The sequence below is a fragment of the Ostrinia furnacalis genome, unplaced genomic scaffold (genome assembly GCF_004193835.3).
Source record: "Ostrinia furnacalis isolate ACB-3 unplaced genomic scaffold, ASM419383v2 OfSCF1233, whole genome shotgun sequence".
In the NCBI taxonomy this organism is placed as follows: Eukaryota; Metazoa; Arthropoda; class Insecta; order Lepidoptera; family Crambidae; genus Ostrinia; species Ostrinia furnacalis.
The window spans coordinates 377,351-398,953 of NW_021131472.1; the positions used below are offsets into that span (position 1 = coordinate 377,351).

The 21,603-nt window shown below is 34.9% G+C and overlaps 2 protein-coding genes across 3 annotated transcripts in view; one reads left to right on the forward strand and one right to left on the reverse strand.

The window, feature by feature from the left end:
* Nucleotides 1-21,603, forward strand: part of LOC114351983 (kin of IRRE-like protein 3) — a gene marked incomplete at its 3' end in the record, with an annotated part of 66,622 nt that overhangs the window by 22,869 nt on the left and 22,150 nt on the right. The gene's annotated exons all lie outside the window — the stretch shown is intronic.
* Nucleotides 1,654-6,901, reverse strand: LOC114351980 (uncharacterized). 2 transcript variants are annotated; one of them, XM_028303379.1, is made up of 3 exons: nucleotides 6,791-6,901; nucleotides 4,527-4,606; nucleotides 1,654-4,150 (listed from the first exon to the last, which is right to left on the reverse strand). In XM_028303379.1, the coding sequence occupies exons 2-3, from the start codon at nucleotides 4,604-4,606 to the stop codon at nucleotides 1,864-1,866; spliced, it is 2,367 nt and encodes a 788-aa protein (XP_028159180.1). In that variant the 5' UTR covers nucleotides 6,791-6,901; the 3' UTR covers nucleotides 1,654-1,863. The 2 variants fall into 2 exon arrangements, with proteins under 2 accessions (XP_028159180.1, XP_028159181.1); XM_028303380.1 differs by having other exon boundaries at nucleotides 1,808-4,150; nucleotides 6,794-6,901.

Genomic DNA, 21,603 nt, shown 5'->3' on the forward strand with positions numbered 1-21,603 from the left:
AAAAATCATGTCTAATGTCCGTGTCGCACCCACTCCTTTGAAGGTTGGAGACTCTACACTCGAAGTTGTTGACAATTATGTATACCTGGGACAAACAGTTCAGTTAGGTAGAGCCAACTTCGAGAAAGAGGTCAATCGTCGAATCCAACTCGGCTGGGCAGCGTTCGGGAAGCTACGCAATATACTCACGTCCGAAATACCGCAGTGTCTCAAGACAAAAGTCTTCGAGCAGTGTGTGCTGCCAGTGTTGATTTATGGATCCGAAACGTGGTCGCTTACTATGGGCCTCATAAGAAGGCTCAAGGTCACCCAAAGGGCGATGGAGCGCGCCATGCTTGGAAGCTTTAATGCTTAGCTAAAATATAATTATTTACTTACCTACATTTGCAGCTATAGAAGCAAATGAGTACCTAGATTTAAAATTGAGTTCCAATTATTTTATTGAAAAGGATAATATTACAGGCTCTGAACTACCTAAACTATTTCTAAATCCTAAACCAACTCTGAAAAAAGTAAATCTGGGACTCAGTGACAACGGTTAGGCAGACCAACACGTCATCAAGCTTAGAACCTACTATTTTCTTTAGAATTTGTGCGGAACTCTAGAAAAACAATTCAGCTGTAAGCTGTTTCCATGATCCGTTGGATGTATTTTTAGCGATCCCCAAGGAAACGCTTCCGCATTAAGCAGGGTCCACTTCCTTTCTGCCGATCCATCCTTTATCCTCAGTTAAAGCTTATTTGGATATAATTGTATTGTTTTAGTGACATTATCCTTAAAGTTTCTCGCCTATTTTCCAGAGGTTTTTCCGATCATAGTTACAGTCAGCGTCAAATACGTTAAGTTCTTGACCCTAAAGTGACCAAAAAGTTGATAAAAGTACCTTAATCCAGTTGTTTATTTGTGTCACGAACCATTTGACGCTGAATGTACCAGTAGTAGGTAGGTAGTTTATGTTAGTTTGTCCTAACGCCACACCAGTATGTGTATCGTAGCTAGTATGTACTTACCTAGATAAGCCTTAGAAAATTACGTTTCCAATATCCACGCTAGCCACCATTTGAAAAATGAATCCTTTTTCTTCTAAAAGAAAATTGCCAACCTCGTGTTTAGATAGTTTTATTTTTATTCTAGCGTATATGTGAAAAACAATTAGCTGTACTGCACCTCAAGAGTTCGCACCCAATAAAAAGACAACCCTCGTTCATTATCTCGAGATGCGAAAGCGAAACTGATTCGATCGAAGCTGCGTTGCGAAGCGACCCGGCGCAGCCGCTAACGAAGCCGGTTCAATTAAACCTGGTAGGTGCGGCGGAAGCAAGTGAGTGCGGGGCTTTATATTATTGCTTTGTACACACGACGAGTCTGTTATGTAGTTGTAATAGGGACTTTGCAACTAAAATGAATAGTCCGATGTGTAGACTGTATACTGCACGTACTGTAGGTACATTTAGTTGCAAAATCGCACCTGCCAGTGCCAGTTAACTGCCATAGTCAGAACATTATTTTTTTAAGATGATTGGATCATAGCAAAAGACAATAACTAAACATATTCATACTCATACACCTCAATTTTATTAACTCAACTTCGCATTTATAAGGTTAACCATACTATAGGCACACGAATTCATGCGTGTTTTACGAGTATATTAGAAGGGTTTTAATTTAATGTCCATGCATTTTTTATATTACTACCTGGCATCGTTTCGTAGTCTTAAAAGAAATAGGTATATGTATACAACCATAGTATAATAATGAGAATTTTAATAGAGCAAAGTCGAATCCAAACAATCAAATAACCAGATATCAAATCACAACTTGCTTTATTAAGACAAAAAAAATTTCACAGTTTCATCTAGGTCTCATGAAAGTTCCTTGTATTTTTTGAGGTTTGTTTCTGAATGCCACGTCATCCAGCACCTCTGAAAGCACATGTGTTCGTTGCAAGTGACACATCGCGATCGAACCAAATTCTTTAATCCCATCCGAAAGCAAACGACACAAAACTTTGGAACGATTGCCGTTGAAGGTTCGTCGTACATAGGCTCATGCACCAAGTGAGATTGAGAGCCAAATCTTTTATCGACAGTATTCTCATCATCTTCTATTAGATCACTAGCAAGCCGGTTTCGCGAACTTTGGTACGATGACTCTATTTTGATTACGTCGTATCCCGACTTCGATTTGCCTTTACTCAAACCGTGGCGATACTTATTCATTATAGAAATAGCAAGTTCCTTACGAAATTCTTTATAGATCATAGCATGTTTTTCACGCTGAATCAAAGACCAATAATATAAAACGTGAGCATTGTGTACACTTGCATTTAGCAGATTCAAAAACATCTTTTGATACCAAATTAGATCTGTCTCTTGTCCAATTAAATATCTACGGAGGTTTTGATTCTTTTCGTTCAGTTTTTCCATTGCCACTTTGTAGTCTCGCACCACCTGAGGCTTCACTGACGGCATACCTGCTTCTACATCAAAGAAATTTGTATTACTGTGGAAGTTTGATATCAAACTTAACTGTTCGTTGTCAGCCTCGTTCCATTGTAAAATGGAAACATCATGACTATGACGAGCTATTCGTGTAGCAGTGCTAAAACCTGTTATTCTGCTCCCTTGACCCCTGAAGTCATAAGGAATGTTAAGACTGTTAATAATATCCAACTTTCCAAAACAATTAAAACCCTTTCTTTTAAAACGCCGCGCTAAAAATGGTGAAATGTGGTAAGGAACTGATGTAACACAATGACCCATATTTCTCAAATCCTCTAATAAACCAAAAATAATATCAGAACTTCTCAAAGAAACACCATTAAAAATTAAGCCAGACTTCGCCTTCTCCTCAGTAATTTGGAATTTGTATAAGTAGCCCGTATTCACTTCGCAAATTTCATACGATCTCACATCATAAGGCTTAATAAAGGGTATTCTATCAGATGACTGGTCTGGGATTGCGGTCAATGATTCATTAATAGCAATATCTTGTTTTAAAGTATATAAGGAAGAAAATTTTTTATTCAGATGAAAGATTACGTCAGTAAGTATTTGTAGTTGCTTTGACGGTGAAGCCATTAGTTTTGCCATTTCATCACAATAATCATAACTTCTATGATACGAGAAACTGCCAAAATAAAGAAACTTCGTTAAGAGGCAAAAACGACGGTGGCTCATCAATGTCTTGAATAAAGGTTCTTGGTTGTAATATTCTTCGTTCCACAAGCGCTTATCGAACCCTATGTAAATGTAAATAGCGAAGAGAATCATTAACTCTTCGAAATCTAAGTCGGTCCAGTTAGCTAAATCATTCACATTTCCTTTAGCCTTAATTATCCATTTTACATGCTTATTAGTTTGTTTCACAATATTGCTCATGATATCTACAGTCCATATATCGGTGAAGGCTTCAAAGGGTGTGTCGTAAAGTTTGCATGGTCCAGGTTCAGGTCCTCTAAACTTTTTAAAAACTCCTTCAAAGGATTGAAAATCGCTTTCCCATTTAATTTTTCTGTACTCTCTAGTTACTTTTCTGGTTCTTTTTTCAGATTTTATATTAGACGTTTTCTTATCATCCCTTTTCCTTTTCTTATTATTGGAATCATTACTTTCTACAATTTCAGGTTGTGCAGAAACTATTGACTTCCCAGGATGCCCTTGAAGATTGGACGGATAATTCGTTTCGTTCTTTTTAAGGATACCTGATGAACTTTGTTGTATCCTAATAGGATCATCATCTTCGCTTTCCGAACTACTACTTTCATTAGGCTGGAATTCCTCCATGTCTTGCTGTTTAGGAGAGCTCTCTTCATACTTTACAAATGCGTCCGGCGACATCGTTCGATGGTCGTCGCCAGGTGGATCATCTAAATCTAAATCAGAAGTCATATCTGTAGCTTCAGATTTCACAGTTACAATATTTGGCATTAAACGTGACAATAAAACACTACATTCTTTTAGCTGGAATTCTGAATAAATTCCTGTAGACATCGAAACTTCTTCATCGTCAAAATTTTCTTCTTTCACGGGTAAAAAGGTAGAACTTGAAGAATTCGGACTAGATGGTAAGTGATGACTTGCTTGCTTTGCGAGGAGATCTTCTAAATATTTGGCCTGTTCAGAGTCATTTCTTTTTTCACCTTCGCCACTGTAGAAAAAGAAAGACAATTACTACAAAGGCGATCAATGAACACATATTTCAATTTTTAAAAGATTGATATGGTTTTTTTTATGCATAACAAGGCAGGTATTTGACCACAATCGCACCTGATGTTAAGTGGTATGCAGTCTTGGATGGTTCATCTCTAGCTCTGTAATTTGAGCTTGAAAACGAAAAACTTTCGAGTTCGTATCGTTTGCGTATTCGCATCGCCCATCGAGAGCCCATGTTGATGCTAAAACTGATAGTGACACGAATGAAGTAGGTACCAAACGATCAGAAATCATCCAAAAAAGCTTGAAGTCATTATGAGTAATTTAAAGAAGATAAAATTTTGAATGTGCATATTAAATTAATGCCTTACCTTATAGTCGATATTACTGTCTGAAGAACACCGCTGTTTTGTTGGCCCGTCTGGTCACGCGCCAAGCGCAAAACGTACATCTAAAAATATGAAGTAAAAAGTTACTGACATCCAGTATAAAACTTAAATACATAAATAAGGGTTCCTTGTCAGGACTACGGAACCCTAAAAATGGGGACGTGTTTCTTACATAATCTATTAAATACATCCTACTAATCCTATTAATCTTACTAATATTATAAACGCGAAAGTTTGTACATAGATGTCTGGATGTCAACATGTTTGTTACTCTTTCACGCAAACACTACTGAACGGATTTCGACGAAACTTTATAGTATTATTGTTTATAACCCAGAATAACATATAGGCTATAATTTATGCAGACAGGTTTTCAATAAATAAATAAGACGTGAGAAATATTTACAAAAAAGCGCCATTTATCAACATTGCTTTTGAAGTTCGTAAATATTCAAGCGGATGACGAAGCCGTGCAACGCCGTCTATCAAGCGCTGTTCAAACTACTGCTTTTGACGTTCGTAAATAATATTGAAATTTTATTAAATAAAGAAATGTTATGTATTTGAATCACAGTGTAATATTGGTTAAAATGGGGTCCACGCGTGCGAAGTCGCAGGCGGCCGCTAGTAGGTATATACACTTGAAAAACATAACCTTCTAGCGCAGTCGGGTAAAACAAAAAATATGCAGAAGTATTATAATTTTTAGAGCATTTTAACGAAAGATTGTTTTAGAAATATTAATGTATGTTAAGAAGTCACTTTGATAGGGTCGTATACCTACGCATTTATACAGTGTGAGTCACGTTAAAGTGTACATATGAAAATAGATGAAACTAGACCTATTTTTATCGACAAAAAAGAGGTCAAAATTTTTTTTAGATTTTTTTTATTTTTTATGGAATTTTTTTTCTTCCAATTACTTATTGTAAAGAAAACGTAATAACTTTTAAACTAAGAGGTATATCCTGATAAAATAAAAACAGTAATAATGCTAAATAACATGACAGTAATGATACTAAAAAAATGAATAAATTACACAAAAAATTCCAAGAAATAATAAAAATTGATACATTTTGAAAAAAATCTGCTTTTAAATTCGTGTTTTTTTGGTTATTTGATAAATTTCTCCAAAAAATGCCCCTATAACAGGTGGTTTATTACTTTGTATTATTCTCTATCGTATTACCTTTGTAAAACCAAAAATCGCATGTCTCTATCCCTATCACAACGTTTGCAATGATCGTTTTTAGTATCGCCTGTTATTTAGCATTATTATTGTTTTTATTTTATCAGGATATACCGCTTAGTTTAAAAGTTATTACGTTTTCTTTACAACAAGTAATTGGGAGAAAAAAAAGTCTACAAATTTTTTTTTAAAAATCTCAAAAATTTTTTGACCTCTTTTTTGTCGATAAAAATAGGTCTAGTTTCATCTATTTTCATATGTACACTTTAACGTGACTCACACTGTATAGGACCAAAATAATAAATAGGCTCGTCCCTCGTCGATTCACACGAAATTCGTTCGCACCAATATGCGAAACGTCCCAAAAATAATATTGTTTTAGTAGGCGTTTCGCCCGGATGTATTAAAATCGTGTGCGAATTGACTCCTTCGAGAACTAGTAATCGCATCGCATACTTTGATTTTAATACATCCGGGCGAAACGCCTACTAAAACAATATTATTATTGAGAGGGGACGTGTCGCACATTCGTGCGAATTTTGTGATTTTCAATTGAAAATGTCGGCTTAATTTAAAACCACAAAGTTGGACTTTGGGACAGGTTGCGATAGATAGGTATTTTTTTATAATGATGTATTTGTATATTTGTAAAGTTTGTCCTTTTGATGTCCTTAACAATAATAATAAGGATGTTTACATAACATTAAAATAATACAGAAGAAAATTCATAGTGTGAAACAAGAAACAAAACTTCTTCGCTAATTCCAACGCCTGAAACTTACGATAGAGCAAAGGCATCTATACTTTGTTTTGCTATAAAAACAAATGAATATTTTCTCACACGATATTTTCATTATTAAATTATTATGCAATGAGATTTCTAAACCATTTTATAAGCCTAAAATACTAGGTATTTATTACATGATATATTTTTGTTAAATTACAGAACAGTAGAGCAAATACAAACGTTAACAAAACAATGATTAAAAACAAAACATCTAATGTTATCTATTCAATCGAACAAAGGGATTGTAAGTATTATTTTGATTTAACTTACTGTTTTGTTGACTAATTAACTGCCATCAGACACCACAAACCAAGGGTTACACTGTAGAAATACACCTCGTTCAACGTAATGTTGACAACTGAATAAGCTGGGAGGCAAACTGGCAAATGGCGACGATAACGATATTCGTCTCTAGCGCGCACACTCACTCGGCGGTCTTTTACCTGCGTGTGAGCGGGATAGCTATATTTACCCCGTACTACTTTAGTTTTTTGTTGCAGCTGCGTCAGTGACGGTCCGATTCACACCGTGTCCGTGTTATACGAACGTTACTTTACTTGGTTGCTTGATCGAATGAATTTAGACTTGTTTAAAAGTACGAATGGCGCGTGATTCGGACCGACATAATCATACAAATTTAAACCCGAAAACTGTTTGATTCGTTTATCTTTTATTATTAATTAATAGTTATTTTTTTACTCTTGTTTTTATTAAGCAATTTTTAACAGTTTTTGTTCTTTAACGATTTTATTTTTTATTTATTATTATTAAGTAGGTAATTATCTAGTATGTGCTATCTAGCAAAAAGGCGGTAGATAAATAACTTACATAAAATTTGATTAAAATTAATCAAATTTTATTTTTACATTTTGTTTAAATAGTTTTTAAAAGGTACGTATTTGGGGTTTTGGTATTTAAGTAAGTACAACATTAGTTTATTATTTAGGTATCTGCATCTACGATTTCAATTCTGGTAAACTTGTAGGTACCTACTCATTATGAAAACCGCACTGTGCTCCTTCCTTTTGCATTCGGACCATTCTGCAGAAAATAATGAGGCATGCCATGGCCCGGTTAAAAGGGGATTGTTTTACGGTTTTTTAAGTAAAAAAAAACATCTGTTATTGCTCAAACACTACCTATGTAGGTCCAAGGATCCCATACTCTTATGATTAGTATAATTGTTAAACAAAATTGAAAGCAGTTTGATAAGATGCATCAGTGTTTAGTTTGATGTGCTGTAAGTCTAAATTAATAACTCAAAGGTGACTGACTGACTGATAACATAGCGAGCGATCTATCAACGCACAGCCATAGCCCAAACCACTGGACGGAAAGGGCTGAAATTGGGCATGCAGCCTGCAGGCATTCGCTAAGAAAGGATTTTGATCAATTCTACCCCCAAGGGGATAAAATAGGGGATGAAAGTTTGTATAAAACTTTGTCAATTTTAAACCGATCGGAATACTTCTTAACGGGCAAAAGCTAGTTTAATGTTAAGTGTGTACTAGTACTACCAATTATGTATTCTGTGGTACTACTGTTCGGCGAACGAACGAACAATGATCTGTTCGCGAGCGAACATCCACGAAGACGGGCCTGACGCACTCTCTTCAAGTAGGTACTTCATAGTAATCGGTCTCACTTTGTTATCATTTTGTAAAAATTGAATAGATTACTAATTTTATACAGTATACAGTCCACTCGTTATTTCATTTATTAAACTAACTTCCTCTATCGAAGTAACCACTATCACAACATTATCTATCACGGTTAAAGTAATTATAATAGGTATCTGTCTACATAACAGCACTAGGTGAGCGTTCAATCATATAATAATGTATAGGTACCTACGTTCAATCAATTAAGCTGTAGGCCTAGTAATCAATTATTCAATCAAGCAGACAATAAGCAAATAATATCTACGAAACCTAGTTAAAATTAATATTTATGTGGCATACTGAAATTACTTATGGTGTTGTTTTTTGTTCGATATCAAAAGGTAGGCTTATGCCCATTTTCACCATCAATTCCTAAATTTTAAGTGGCCCCTATGAAAACAAAATTCCATACCTGATGTGTTACCATAGGGGTCACTTAAAATAAGGGATTGATGGTGAAAACCACAGATAATATAATACTAGGTGAAAACAAACGCTTCGTCAAAAGTGAGGCAAAACTCTTGTCATTACTGTCAAATCAAAAAGTTGTTAAAATGTTGAAATTAAGGTTATTTTATTTTAAATTGAGAGATTTTTATCGTAATAAAATGCTATTAATTATTATTTAATAAATAAGACGTTTAATTAAAACAGAAAAGTTTCAAGTTTCAAGTGGACCAGAATGGTGCACTAAAAGTGGCCTCACTTTTAGTGGACCAGAATGGTGCACTAAAAGTGGCCTCACTTTTGCGCTTACATGTCTAGGCTTTATCTATGAAGTTAGGTAATTCGCATACCTAGTCAATCAGTAGGTACTGAGGAAACAGTGCAATCCGCGTCAGGAACCAAATTGGGAACTAAAAGGCGCTAAAAGTACGTTACTCACAATGGAAATGTGTGTCCCAAAGCAAGATGAGAATCGAACCCACAGTCTCTGAATTAAGCAGCTATACTAATCCCGAATCACATGCGTACTCGAATAAAAATGAGAGGCATAGAAACCGCCTACAAATGCCCTCGCATCGGTTGCGTATTTCTTTTCATTCCACGTCATTGCCTTTCCTAATTTGTTAGGGAATCAGTCGGTTGTATTTTAGATCCCTCCATACATATTATTTTATTTTCTTCATACCTACATTCGTCGTATTTCAGATAAATACGTTAGATATTCAATCGTATATGGATATTATTATATACATACTCGTATAATATCCATATGATTTGAATAACGTAACATATCGGCTGTATAAATGTAGACACAGGGTCCTGATAATTAGTTCGTGACTGCACATTTTAATATTCAGTCGGTGTACAGTCAGCACGAGAGTTTACCATGTTTGTAGCAATATAGAACCTACGACAACTACGTAAGATGGCAGTGTTTAGTTTGATATGAGGATGTCCGTACTCCGTACGTTGCTATGCTTTGATACATCAATAAATACGTTACCGCGAAGGGTGGACGCAATAAGCGAAAAACAAAAAGCAAGTTTTAAAACAATCTTCTTTGTTAGGTCAAAAAAGTAACCTAGGACTAACTCATTATTAAAAATGCCTTTAGTACCTACCATTTTTTATTCAAGAGTCATAAGAATTACTGTCGAGAGAATGACACAGATGAAAATCCATTTAAAACAACTCGAGTCGTTTTAAACAAGTTTTTTGTTATTATTATGATTGAATAAATTATAGCTGGGCACTAAAAGCTGCACAATTCCGATTCTATCTTAATCCAGTTGTGTCCATTTATTTCCTTTTTTCATGGACTTGAAAATATAAAAGTTGTTAAAAATCGGTTGCTTGAGTTTTCAGTGCCGTGAATCCTGATACTAATAATTATGTAGAACTTATTACTAATCAAATAAAATATCAAATCAACACCGATTATTCGACCGTTTGTGCTCAGCCTAAGTTCGTCATAGGTCGGCGACAACGCTAAGGCAGGAAGTTTACACAATACAAACTCGTAATTATGTTCGTAGCGCCCGTGAATAGGCTTATTGAATACCCACATATTAACTACCACGGTTATAACTTACCCATACGTTAAGGGCCTGACGTAGACAAATATGAAGTCAATCTAATGCCTACTGCTCAACATTTTCAGTCTAAAGGACACACACTTGTCAACCCGGAAACGGATCGTAACCGTATCAACTCGAGGCGGTCAGTATTTGTATCAAACTCCGTACTGCAAGTGGCGATTCGTTGTTGATCCCTTCCTAGGTTGATAAGTGTGCTATTTTATTTAATTTTATCTACATAACTAGCTTTCCGCCCGCGTGGAATTTCGTTTGTTAAATTTTCTTGAATTTTCTTTGCTATAAACCAATGCAAAACCGTGGAAATCGGTTCGTGCGTTCTGGAGTTATAGCACAGAATACATAATAGTAGCAACAGAAATTGCACTCCTTTGTGTAGGATCAGATGCCGACATTTTAACGGTAATAATAATAATGCAAAATACCCAACGCACATGGTGCATTNGTCCAATTTCGAATAATCGCAACACTGACGTTTATTATTAGGTACTTTGGAGATGGTACGAAATACAAACACCACTATATTAACGTTTACCAATCGTAAAAACAATAAATGCTTCTTAAAATTAAGATTTTATTTATTTTACTTTGCTTGAACAACCCTGACGCTTGAGCTGTGACGTAGATCAATTCTGATCACAAAAAAATTGCGCTCTTGTGAGCGTAGTAGTAGGGTGCGATTTCGAATGCACCAGGTTCGTTGGAAATTTTGCATTATTATTATTACCGTTAAAATGTCGGCATCTGATCCTACACAAAGGAGTGCAATTTCTGTTGCTACTATTATGTATTCTGTGGATATACCTAGATAACGCGAATGCACCTACTTCGCGTGTCCCAATCCCGATAAATCATCGGAATGAGCTGCCGCTGCTTACAGTCCACGCGCGTCTGTTGTTGCATGCGGACGGCCGCGAAAAGTAGAAAAATGCCTCAATGTGTGATAATTAATTGCAATAAGCCAAAAATTTCGAGCTCCCAAAGGCAAGGACATATTTCCTATCACGGGTAAGTTATTTTAATATTATATTAAGTGTTAATTCATTTTAAAACATTTTTTTAAGTATTCCAAGCTGTGGTTTCAAGACTGTACCTAAAAATCTATAACTTACCATTCAAAAAATTTTTACGATACATTGCCGGGTTTGTTTTGAGCGTTTGATCTGACGTTATGTGTTAAGAGGCGATGTATAACGGACAAGCGCCACTGTCGCGCATCGCTTCGACTTCGTTGTACACGCAACTTCTCATTCGTCTGTCAAATTTTGCTACTAGTGTTGTTCGTTCTACTACTTTAATCAATAATCGATTCTTATCGATATCGGACAGACGAATGATACTACTCTCATATATAAATAAATATTCTAATTAATGTGTATTTGTAGTATTTATATGTCTTTTTTTTCCTAGTTTCCCACAAGATGCAATATTAAAAGAAAAATGGATCGCGGCTACGGGACGGAAAGACTGGTTTCCGACTAAACATAGTACCATTTGTTCAATTCATTTTGAAAGTACCTGTTTTATTGACCCTTCAAAAAAGAAGAGATTGTTAAAAAAAACGGCATGCCCCACTTTACATATCTTAAAACGGATTGACAATGATGATGAGGTTAGTGAATAGGTTTAATGAGTAACAATATTTTTATTAATAACGTATAATATACTAGCTGTTACTCGCGACTTCGTCCGCGTGGAATTTTCGCAATAAAAAGTAGCCTTTGTCCTTTCTCAAGGTCTAGACCATCTGTATACCAAATTTCATACAAATCCGTTCAGTAGTTTTGGCGTAAAAGAGTAACAGACAGACAGTTGCTTTCGCATTTATAATATTATTATAAATATTATATTATTATATATTATGTTAGATTCATACACATACTCACTCACAAATTATACATATATAATATATTATAGGTATTGATATTATAAATTCGAAAGTAACTCTGTCTGTCTATATAGGTACAGGGTGTTTGACGGAAGGTTAGACCAACGCACATGGTGCATTCGAAATCGCACCTTACTACTAAGCTCACAAGAGCGCATTTTTTTTGTGTTTAGAATTGATCTACGTCACCGCTCAAGCGTCAGGGTTGTATGAGCAAAGTAAAATAAATAAAAACTTAATTTTAAGAAGCATTTATTGTATTTACGATTAGAAAAATTTTAATCTACCTAGTGGAGTTTGTATAATCGTACCATCTCTAAAGTACCTATTAATAAACTTCAGTGTTGCGATAATTCGATATTAAACAAACAGTTTTAAAAGGTGTAGTGTCGGAAAATAGACACGGTGAAGTAAAGTTAATGTTTTTATTAGCTAAAATAATTTTTTTGCTATAGTTTTTTGTCAAAGTATTTCAAAATAAGTTATTATTTAAAAAGTGTAGTTTTTTTTATTATTTAAATCACTACAGTTAATTATGATTCCTAAATATTACAATTTTTCATTAAAGAAGAATAACAGTGTTGTTGGAACAATAAACCTTGATTGAGACTGATCGACCGAGCGTGTATAGATACGCGTGTGCAAACAGGCGCGTGGCGGCCCGGACTGATTTGCAACTTGAAGTTGTCGCGCGATGTAGGTAATTATCTCGGCCGGCATAGGCGAGTGACGGAGGCCTGGTTATAGCGTCAGGAAGGAAACCCCGACTTATTTTTATACAGGGTGTTAGGTAAATGGGTATATGAGCCGACACTAGCCCATGTTAACATGGTCATATAAATGGTATGGTGAAGTCAGAAATTTGATTTCATCATTTTATTTTTTTTAATTTTCATACAATTTTTTTTATAAAATCCGATTTGTATGAAAATTAAAATAATTAAAATGAAGATATCAATTTTCTGACTTCACCATACCATTTATATGACCATTTTAACATGGGTTAGTGTCGGCTCATATACCCATTTACCTAACACCCTGTATAGTAGATATGTAATTGGTGAGTTTATTCTTTAAAAACAAAGTTCACCATTTTGGGCGTGTGTTTGTCTAGTTTGATGTCTAGCTTAAGGATAGCATGTTAAGGATTCACATTTATCATGGTTGATTCTATCAAAGTTGATGAATTATTTATTACATGCGTGTCTCTGAACGTGGAAGTTTAGGTTGATAATTTGACTTATACATGATATTTTCCCCCAATTTCAGTAAATAAACGTATCGTTTTCAGAACTATGAAATAAACAACGTAGGTTAACTGTCTTTTATTATATGCTATAATCTTGTTGAGTGCCTTATCAAGAAATAAAGCAAAAACAAGCATAGATTCAAGTCTGTTGGTTGAATTTCAATATCTTAGACTCTAAGATCTTATATCTAAGAATCTTAGAATTCTATCTTAGAATCTAAGACTTAGACCAAGCAGCGTTACCATGACTACGAGACACGTGCATCGGACCCTTAACAAGCCCGGATTATTAGAACGATCGTTATATTGGACGCTCTGATTTTTACGACCCAATGCATTAGTTGTAACGATGACAAGTATATAAATAAAAATTTAAACGATCTAAACTGGACGTTTGTTGACACGATGCGACTATAATTCGTAGATTTATGGTTTGGTACTTTTTGAAGTTAAATATTTTATAGCTACTACCTACGTATTTAAAAAAAAAACTCATCTCTCACCATCATGGTGGTGTGTGTGTATAAAATACACATAGCTTTTAGCATTCTTTAATCCAAGCAAGGTGATAGCGAGCAACAATACCTTAGTTACAACATAAGACCTAGAAATCATAAAAAATGTAAATGAAAATAAGTAACTTATTTGAAACCTTATCGGCTTATCGAATCTAATTAAAAAGAAGTAATCCGTATCTTGAAGCAATCACAGGACAAGCGGAGCCCAGGGCTGTTCCCTGAATGCCCCCATTGAGTCTGAATGCGCGCCTTGATCGATCATGGGCATCTCGTATTAACATCACTAATGTTCCTATAGATACTCGACAGCGCATCAGTTGTGGCATCAGGATGCACATTTCCATTGAAAACTCGCCCCTATTACAACTTACATAAGATGCCGCAGCGATTAGCGTGTACTCAATGAACAGACGATTCAAGATGGCCGTAAGCCCCTCACAAAAGACTACTATTCGAGGATCAATGGGGTATGCTTTCGCTTTTTATCGGCGGGGTTGAGTTACTTGAATGAAGATTAATAATTTGATGTTCAATGCTCGCTGTATGGGAATCGAGACTAGGACGTGTGTCTGGCTAAATATTATTTATTTCGTTTGCTCTTTTGGATTGTGTTAAAGTTTCATTGAAGAATTGATTGAGGATACAAAAGTTCCATCAAACTAATTCTCCCGAAAATTGCTGAACCTAAAGATGTGGTATTTATTCTATTGGTATGCCATTTTGAATCCCATTTTGAAAAGTTTAGGTTACTTATGTCCGTTTTCATAATCAATCCCTAATTTATAAGTGACCCCTATGGTAACACATTACTAACAGGAATTTTGTTTTCATCGGGGTCACTTAAAAATTAGGGATTGATGGTAAAAACGGGCATTAGGTTGTCATTGTCAATGACACTGCATAAAATGCAACCTCATAAAAACATTAAGGATAGATGTCTTGATAGAAAAGTCTAGACTCTAGTCTGAACTCTAAAGTAATTTAATTGCGAATAATGTGATCCTACTCTGTAAAACTATTTTCAGAACACAATGGCGGGTACAGGCACAGCTTAGTAATCAATTCTAAAATTGGATGCAGTTTGAAAACAGTCACTAAATATTCAATCACCAGAGTCCCTTGACGCGATTTCCAGAGCTATTGGTCTATAGAGACTTAGGACAACTATTCTATATTCTATATTCTAAAGCTTTTGACTGGATTTTCTCTATAACCCAAAACGATATAAATAGAGTTAAAGGGCCCATTTTCCGACTCAAATAAACATTGCCTCCTTAAACAAGAAGTTATGGTCTCGGTTGTTTTAAGTAGTCTGACGATTAATACACTAAAACTAAGACAGTTAAAGAACAAAGCCCCAACAAACCCTCCTGTAAGAACCACCAACCTCAAACAAACATAAGCATAACCTCTGATTTGGTGGATAATGCTTGAGTATTTTTGATACAGGCCCAAGTATTTTGCATCACTAGCCATTTACTAGACTTATAAAATCACGTCATAGATAACCCGACTTAATTTCCTGAGCAGAGGGTTTTATCAAAATAATCCAAGACTCCGTTTACGAACGGAACCTTAAAAATGACGACATGCATTTAAATCTCAGCTTTATGATTACGGGAGTAAAAGTAAAACCCCTGATGAACGGTTGCGTGCGCTTTTGACGACATCAATGGGGATTATGGTATGGGGTGTATTCGTTCATTCGTTTGTCATTAGAGGGAATATCGCAGGCGAGCACCTGTGTTATTCATTACCATCGGATTATTAGGGCTGTACCTATTATGTTTGCGAAACAAACAAAGGATTAAAAATAAATTTATCCAGCCCTGTACCACGCAACTCGTTTCGCAATCAATCTAACGGCTGTCGCTGATGAAATTCTAAATGCATATCAAATAAGAGCCATTTTGCTCCACAATGACACTACGATATCGTTTTTTATTCGTTTTTGCGTTTCACAATAGGTACGCGCGTATTTATTGGGGCTTGTATTATATGGGAATCGAAATAAAGGATGAAAAGCATTAAAACAGAGAGGGCTTGAAATGGAAAATCAGCTTAACGACGAGTGCTTTTAGATTTTTGCGTAGGAAGGGTTTACGGAATATTTGCACTTACTGGAAATTTTACTAAGTACGCTGTACGTAAATGGTAGGAATACTTGAAATATAATTAATCCTCTTAGAAGTACTTTAATGTGCTTAAAATAATAAGGGACCTTGTATTAAGGACTTTATTTCAGACAAAAGATTCAAGAGCTAGAGCGTTTGATAAGCGTCAACCAGGTAAAATTTTCATCATTTTCAGTTCTTAAGACAAGGAAATTAAATTCTATCCAAAAACCAAATCAATTAGGATACCTCCAGATTCGATTTCCAGGGTTCGATTCTCTGGCGTTATTCAACACAATAAAAAAAGTGTGAACACTGTCAACACACGGAGTTTATTTTCAGCATTATTTTATTCTACAGTTAATTGAAAACCACGGAGTTAATTTCGGCCTCATGCACAGATATAGATATACCAGGCCTCCGTCACTCGCCTATGCCGGCCGAGATAATTACCTACAGCGCGCGACAACTTCAAGTTGCAAATCAGTCAGGACCGCCACGCGCCTGTGTAGGTACACACGCGTACCTATACACGCTCGCGCTCGGTCGATCATCGACGCAATCAAGGTTTATTGTTCCAACAGCACTTTTATTCGTCTTTATGATGGAAAATCGTAATACTTATTTAAAAATAATAATTAACTGTAATTTAATAATAGTAATTCAAATAATGAAAAATAACTGCAATTTAAAATACTTATGACAGAAAGCTGTAGCAAAAACATTATTTTAGCTAATAAAACATTAACTTTACTTCACGGTGTCTATTTTCCGACACTACACCTTTTAAAACTGTTTATCCAATTTCGAATAATCGCAACACTGACGTTTATTATTAGGTACTTTGGAGATGGTACGAAATACAAACACCACTATATTAACGTTTACCAATCGTAAAAACAATAAATGCTTCTTAAAATTAAGATTTTATTTATTTTACTTTGCTTGAACAACCCTGACGCTTGAGCTGTGACGTAGATCAATTCTGATCACAAAAAAATTGCGCTCTTGTGAGCGTAGTAGTAGGGTGCGATTTCGAATGCACCAGGTTCGTTGGAAATTTTGCATTATTATTATTACCGTTAAAATGTCGGCATCTGATCCTACACAAAGGAGTGCAATTTCTGTTGCTACTATTATGTATTCTGTGGTTATACCTAGATAACGCGAATGCACCTACTTCGCGTGTCCCAATCCCGATAAATCATCGGAATGAGCTGCCGCTGCTTACAGTCCACGCGCGTCTGTTGTTGCATGCGGACGGCCGCGAAAAGTAGAAAAATGCCTCAATGTGTGATAATTAATTGCAATAAGCCAAAAATTTCGAGCTCCCAAAGGCAAGGACATATTTCCTATCACGGGTAAGTTATTTTAATATTATATTAAGTGTTAATTCATTTTAAAACATTTTTTTAAGTATTCCAAGCTGTGGTTTCAAGACTGTACCTAAAAATCTATAACTTACCATTCAAAAAATTTTTACGATACATTGCCGGGTTTGTTTTGAGCGTTTGATCTGACGTTATGTGTTAAGAGGCGATGTATAACGGACAAGCGCCACTGTCGCGCATCGCTTCGACTTCGTTGTACACGCAACTTCTCATTCGTCTGTCAAATTTTGCTACTAGTGTTGTTCGTTCTACTACTTTAATCAATAATCGATTCTTATCGATATCGGACAGACGAATGATACTACTCTCATATATAAATAAATATTCTAATTAATGTGTATTTGTAGTATTTATATGTCTTTTTTTTCCTAGTTTCCCACAAGATGCAATATTAAAAGAAAAATGGATCGCGGCTACGGGACGGAAAGACTGGTTTCCGACTAAACATAGTACCATTTGTTCAATTCATTTTGAAAGTACCTGTTTTATTGACCCTTCAAAAAAGAAGAGATTGTTAAAAAAAACGGCATGCCCCACTTTACATATCTTAAAACGGATTGACAATCATGATGAGGTTAGTGAATAGGTTTAATGAGTAACAATATTTTTATTAATAACGTATAATATACTAGCTGTTACTCGCGACTTCGTCCGCGTGGAATTTTCGCAATAAAAAGTAGCCTTTGTCCTTTCTCAAGGTCTAGACCATCTGTATACCAAATTTCATACAAATCCGTTCAGTAGTTTTGGCGTAAAAGAGTAACAGACAGACAGTTGCTTTCGCATTTATAATATTATTATAAATATTATATTATTATATATTATGTTAGATTCATACACATACTCACTCACAAATTATACATATATAATATATTATAGGTATTGATATTATAAATTCGAAAGTAACTCTGTCTGTCTATATAGGTACAGGGTGTTTGACGGAAGGTTAGACAAACTTCGTGGGTGTATATGTAAGGTCATTTTAAGAATACGAGTTCGCCCATTTGACCCTAAGTGAGCCACTTTTTTTTAATTGATATTTTTGTTTTTTTAATTTTTTTCCCAAATTTGACCTGAAAACTGCTTAATTTTTTTTCTTGCGTATTTTCAACCGCTTTTTTTATTCGATATTAATATCGAATATGTCTTTAGTCAAATAAAATAAATTTTAGATCCAAATAATGATTGAATAGCTAGTTACGAGCCGCCAAAGTTTAACAAAAGTACAAACCACGATAAAAAATCAACTTGGAAGTCGATTTAAAAAAAAAAAAGAAGGTGATAATGGATTGGCAATAATCTTAAAAACATCTCTAGCTTCTCTTCTTTCTAATGATATATCACATGTAGGTACACAAGAATACGACAACTGTTGCCACCTCCAGGCAAGCAACAAATAGTCGTTGACCGCCGCCCTCGCGCGTGGGCGACTCGCGAGAATGCCGCCCGCCCACCGGACTGCCCTACATTGAAGTCGATGCGAAAGATACATTTTACAACTTTATTTGTAGTAGTTACATATTGAAATTCGTCAAAAATTCAAAGTTTATGGAAGAAAATTGAATAATAATACAAAATTCATCCCTATCGTTTATCGGATCGTGTCTAAAATTACCCTTTTGTAGTTATTTAATTGTGTTTTTTAAAAGAAAACTACATGTGACTTTGTCTCAAAATAAACTTAAACAGGATGAAATTAATGATACAAAAAATTTTATTATGTGTGACAACACTGGCGGCTCGAAAAATGCCCGCGCAGCAACGATGTATTATAATAAGCAATCTGTTTTAGAATTATACATTTTTATTTAAAATTCAATGAAAATATTATTTATTTAAACATTCCGTTTAATATCATTCGTCTGTATATCTCATTCGTCTGTGTATCTCATTCGTCTGTCAGATAATCGATGCCATTTCTGTGATCGTAGCGGTGCGTTGGGGCAACGGCGGCATCGGCATCTTTGAATCGATTACGATTTCCCGTCACTAAATGTTGGCTGTGACGTCACAGTAGGTATTAAAAAGTCGGCACGCTTGGTTTTAATACAGATCGTGTTACTTGCGTTATCTATGTATATCTATATCTGTGGCCTCATGGTACTCTATTATGTCCCACGTTTTATTGCCTCATCAGCAGCGAGTCTGACAGAACTATAGCTAGTAGTATGTTTCTACTACAGGTGTTCCTACTATACAGTTACTATTCATACTTTATTTGCAACGGTCATTGTGATCGACAAATCACAAATAGTGGAGGCCAACTAAGGTCGTCCTTTGAGCTTCACTGCCTGCATTGTTGAGCACTTCAGTTGAAATGGTACAGTCATTCGAATAATTAAGTATTTACACCTGACTAATCTCTTATTAGTCACTAATGATTTTGAATCGACTTATAAAAGGAGAAGGTTCTCATTTCGACTGTGTTTTTTCAGTCTATAGAATTTATAGAATAAAATATGATAGAAGTCTCACGATGATAATTATTCAAATTTTAACAACATTATCTGCGGAAAAAAACTAGGCAATTCAAAATATATTTTTTTTATAACAAAGTCTCTGTCCACACTTTTACTTACTGAGTTCTTAAGTAAGTTTATAACTTAAGATTTTGGCCTTGTATAGGTACTAGTTTAGAACTTTTTAATTGATTACAATTTACGTAAATTGATTTGCCCTCTTGTGTTCCTTCCAAGAATGTATAGCTTAAAACTTCCTAATTGATAGATTCCAGTCATTGAATAATAAATACGTAGAAACTATCGAAGAATGAGACCATAGTTTTTGTTACAAAATACATATATTCGTATGGGACAGTGGCGCAGTCGTTTTAGGATTTGTATGCGAATTCCTATGCGATTTGTGATTCGAATGACTCAAAAATACATTTTCCAATTCTCGTGGCACTGACAACTACTATTTTTCCATTTTCACGTCATGTAAAATAACTGGGTTAAATGAATGCAATTTTTGACTTCGATTGTACATCAAGCTAAAGACTGCATCTTATTCAATTGTAATAAGTACGATTTTTCAACGAAAGTAAGCCAATAAACTGATGAAAGAAGAGTATTTTGAATCTTAAACTTTACCCGATATAAAGTGCGAAAGTGTAGGTATACAATTCCATGCAACTGACTGTACCCTCTAGTACACTATTGAAGTAACATAAGCCAAATAGGTATACAAAGTACATATTGTTACTCATTCAGGAGTAGGTAAACCTTGTTTCACAAAACGTGTACCACCTCAGGGTATATTTCAGAATATTCCTCTGTTGTTCTCTCAATTTACTTAGTCTTAAATAAATTGTATCTACAATCTACATTTTAGATGTTACTACTTACTGTATGTTAAAACTGTAAGAAATTAGTGTCAATCCCTAACTAAAGACTAAAATTATTCATTAACGACGATTATGAGAAACTCTCTCAACTCATGACTGTTTATGAACAACATGAAACATGAACTAATTATAATAGGTCATTACATAACTGTGCATCAAATTAAGCGTAACTACATCATTTGAATGTGTAGTTGTTTTTGCATTAATCGCACAGTTATTAATAATGTAATCAACTAATCAACAATCAACGCAGTTACATACAACCGCAATTTGGCTAAATGTACATCCACTACGCATTAATTAAACCGCGTTTAGAGGAAATTACTGGTTTAGTTTTCGGTTTTCGTTGAATTGGGATTTATTGCCAACACATATGGCCTCCGTGTAATAATACCTTCCTAGTTATTAATTATTATCTAATTTGTAATAATTAATAACAATCAGCACTTTTCAGTATTCGTTTCAAATGAATTCGAAAGTAGATTGTACCTACCTAGATGTGAACTTTAAACTTATGCAAAATACAACTTTAGTCTGCGCCAAAAGTCTTTGTCAATTTTGCAAACCTATGCAACTTACTTTTGCTGACTTAAAGTTGACACCTAACCTTAGGTAGGTAGGGTAAGTGCGCTAGTTTTCGTCCAATTAGCGGAGTTGCCAACTTTGTGATGCGAAATGAATATCTTAAAATACCCTTACTCATATGTATCATATGTCATTTTAGTCCTTATATAGTCTACTTTAAGTTAATATTATATGACAATAAGTAAATACCACGGGTTTTTTTATAAAAAATATTTTATGCAAAAGAGGCGATTTCACTAGTTTTCGTCCAAAAAAATCAGCTTTCGTCCTAGTGTACGCTAGTTTTCGA

Bases quoted from the DNA above. Each gene is read 5' to 3' on its own strand.
- LOC114351980 (XM_028303379.1), bottom strand. From the start codon at position 4,606: ATGTACGTTTTGCGCTTGGCGCGTGACCAGACGGGCCAACAAAACAGC. The intron at 4,151-4,526 runs GTAAGGCATTAA...CTTTTTCTACAG, and splicing joins ACAGTAATATCGACTATAAG to TGGCGAAGGTGAAAAAAGAA.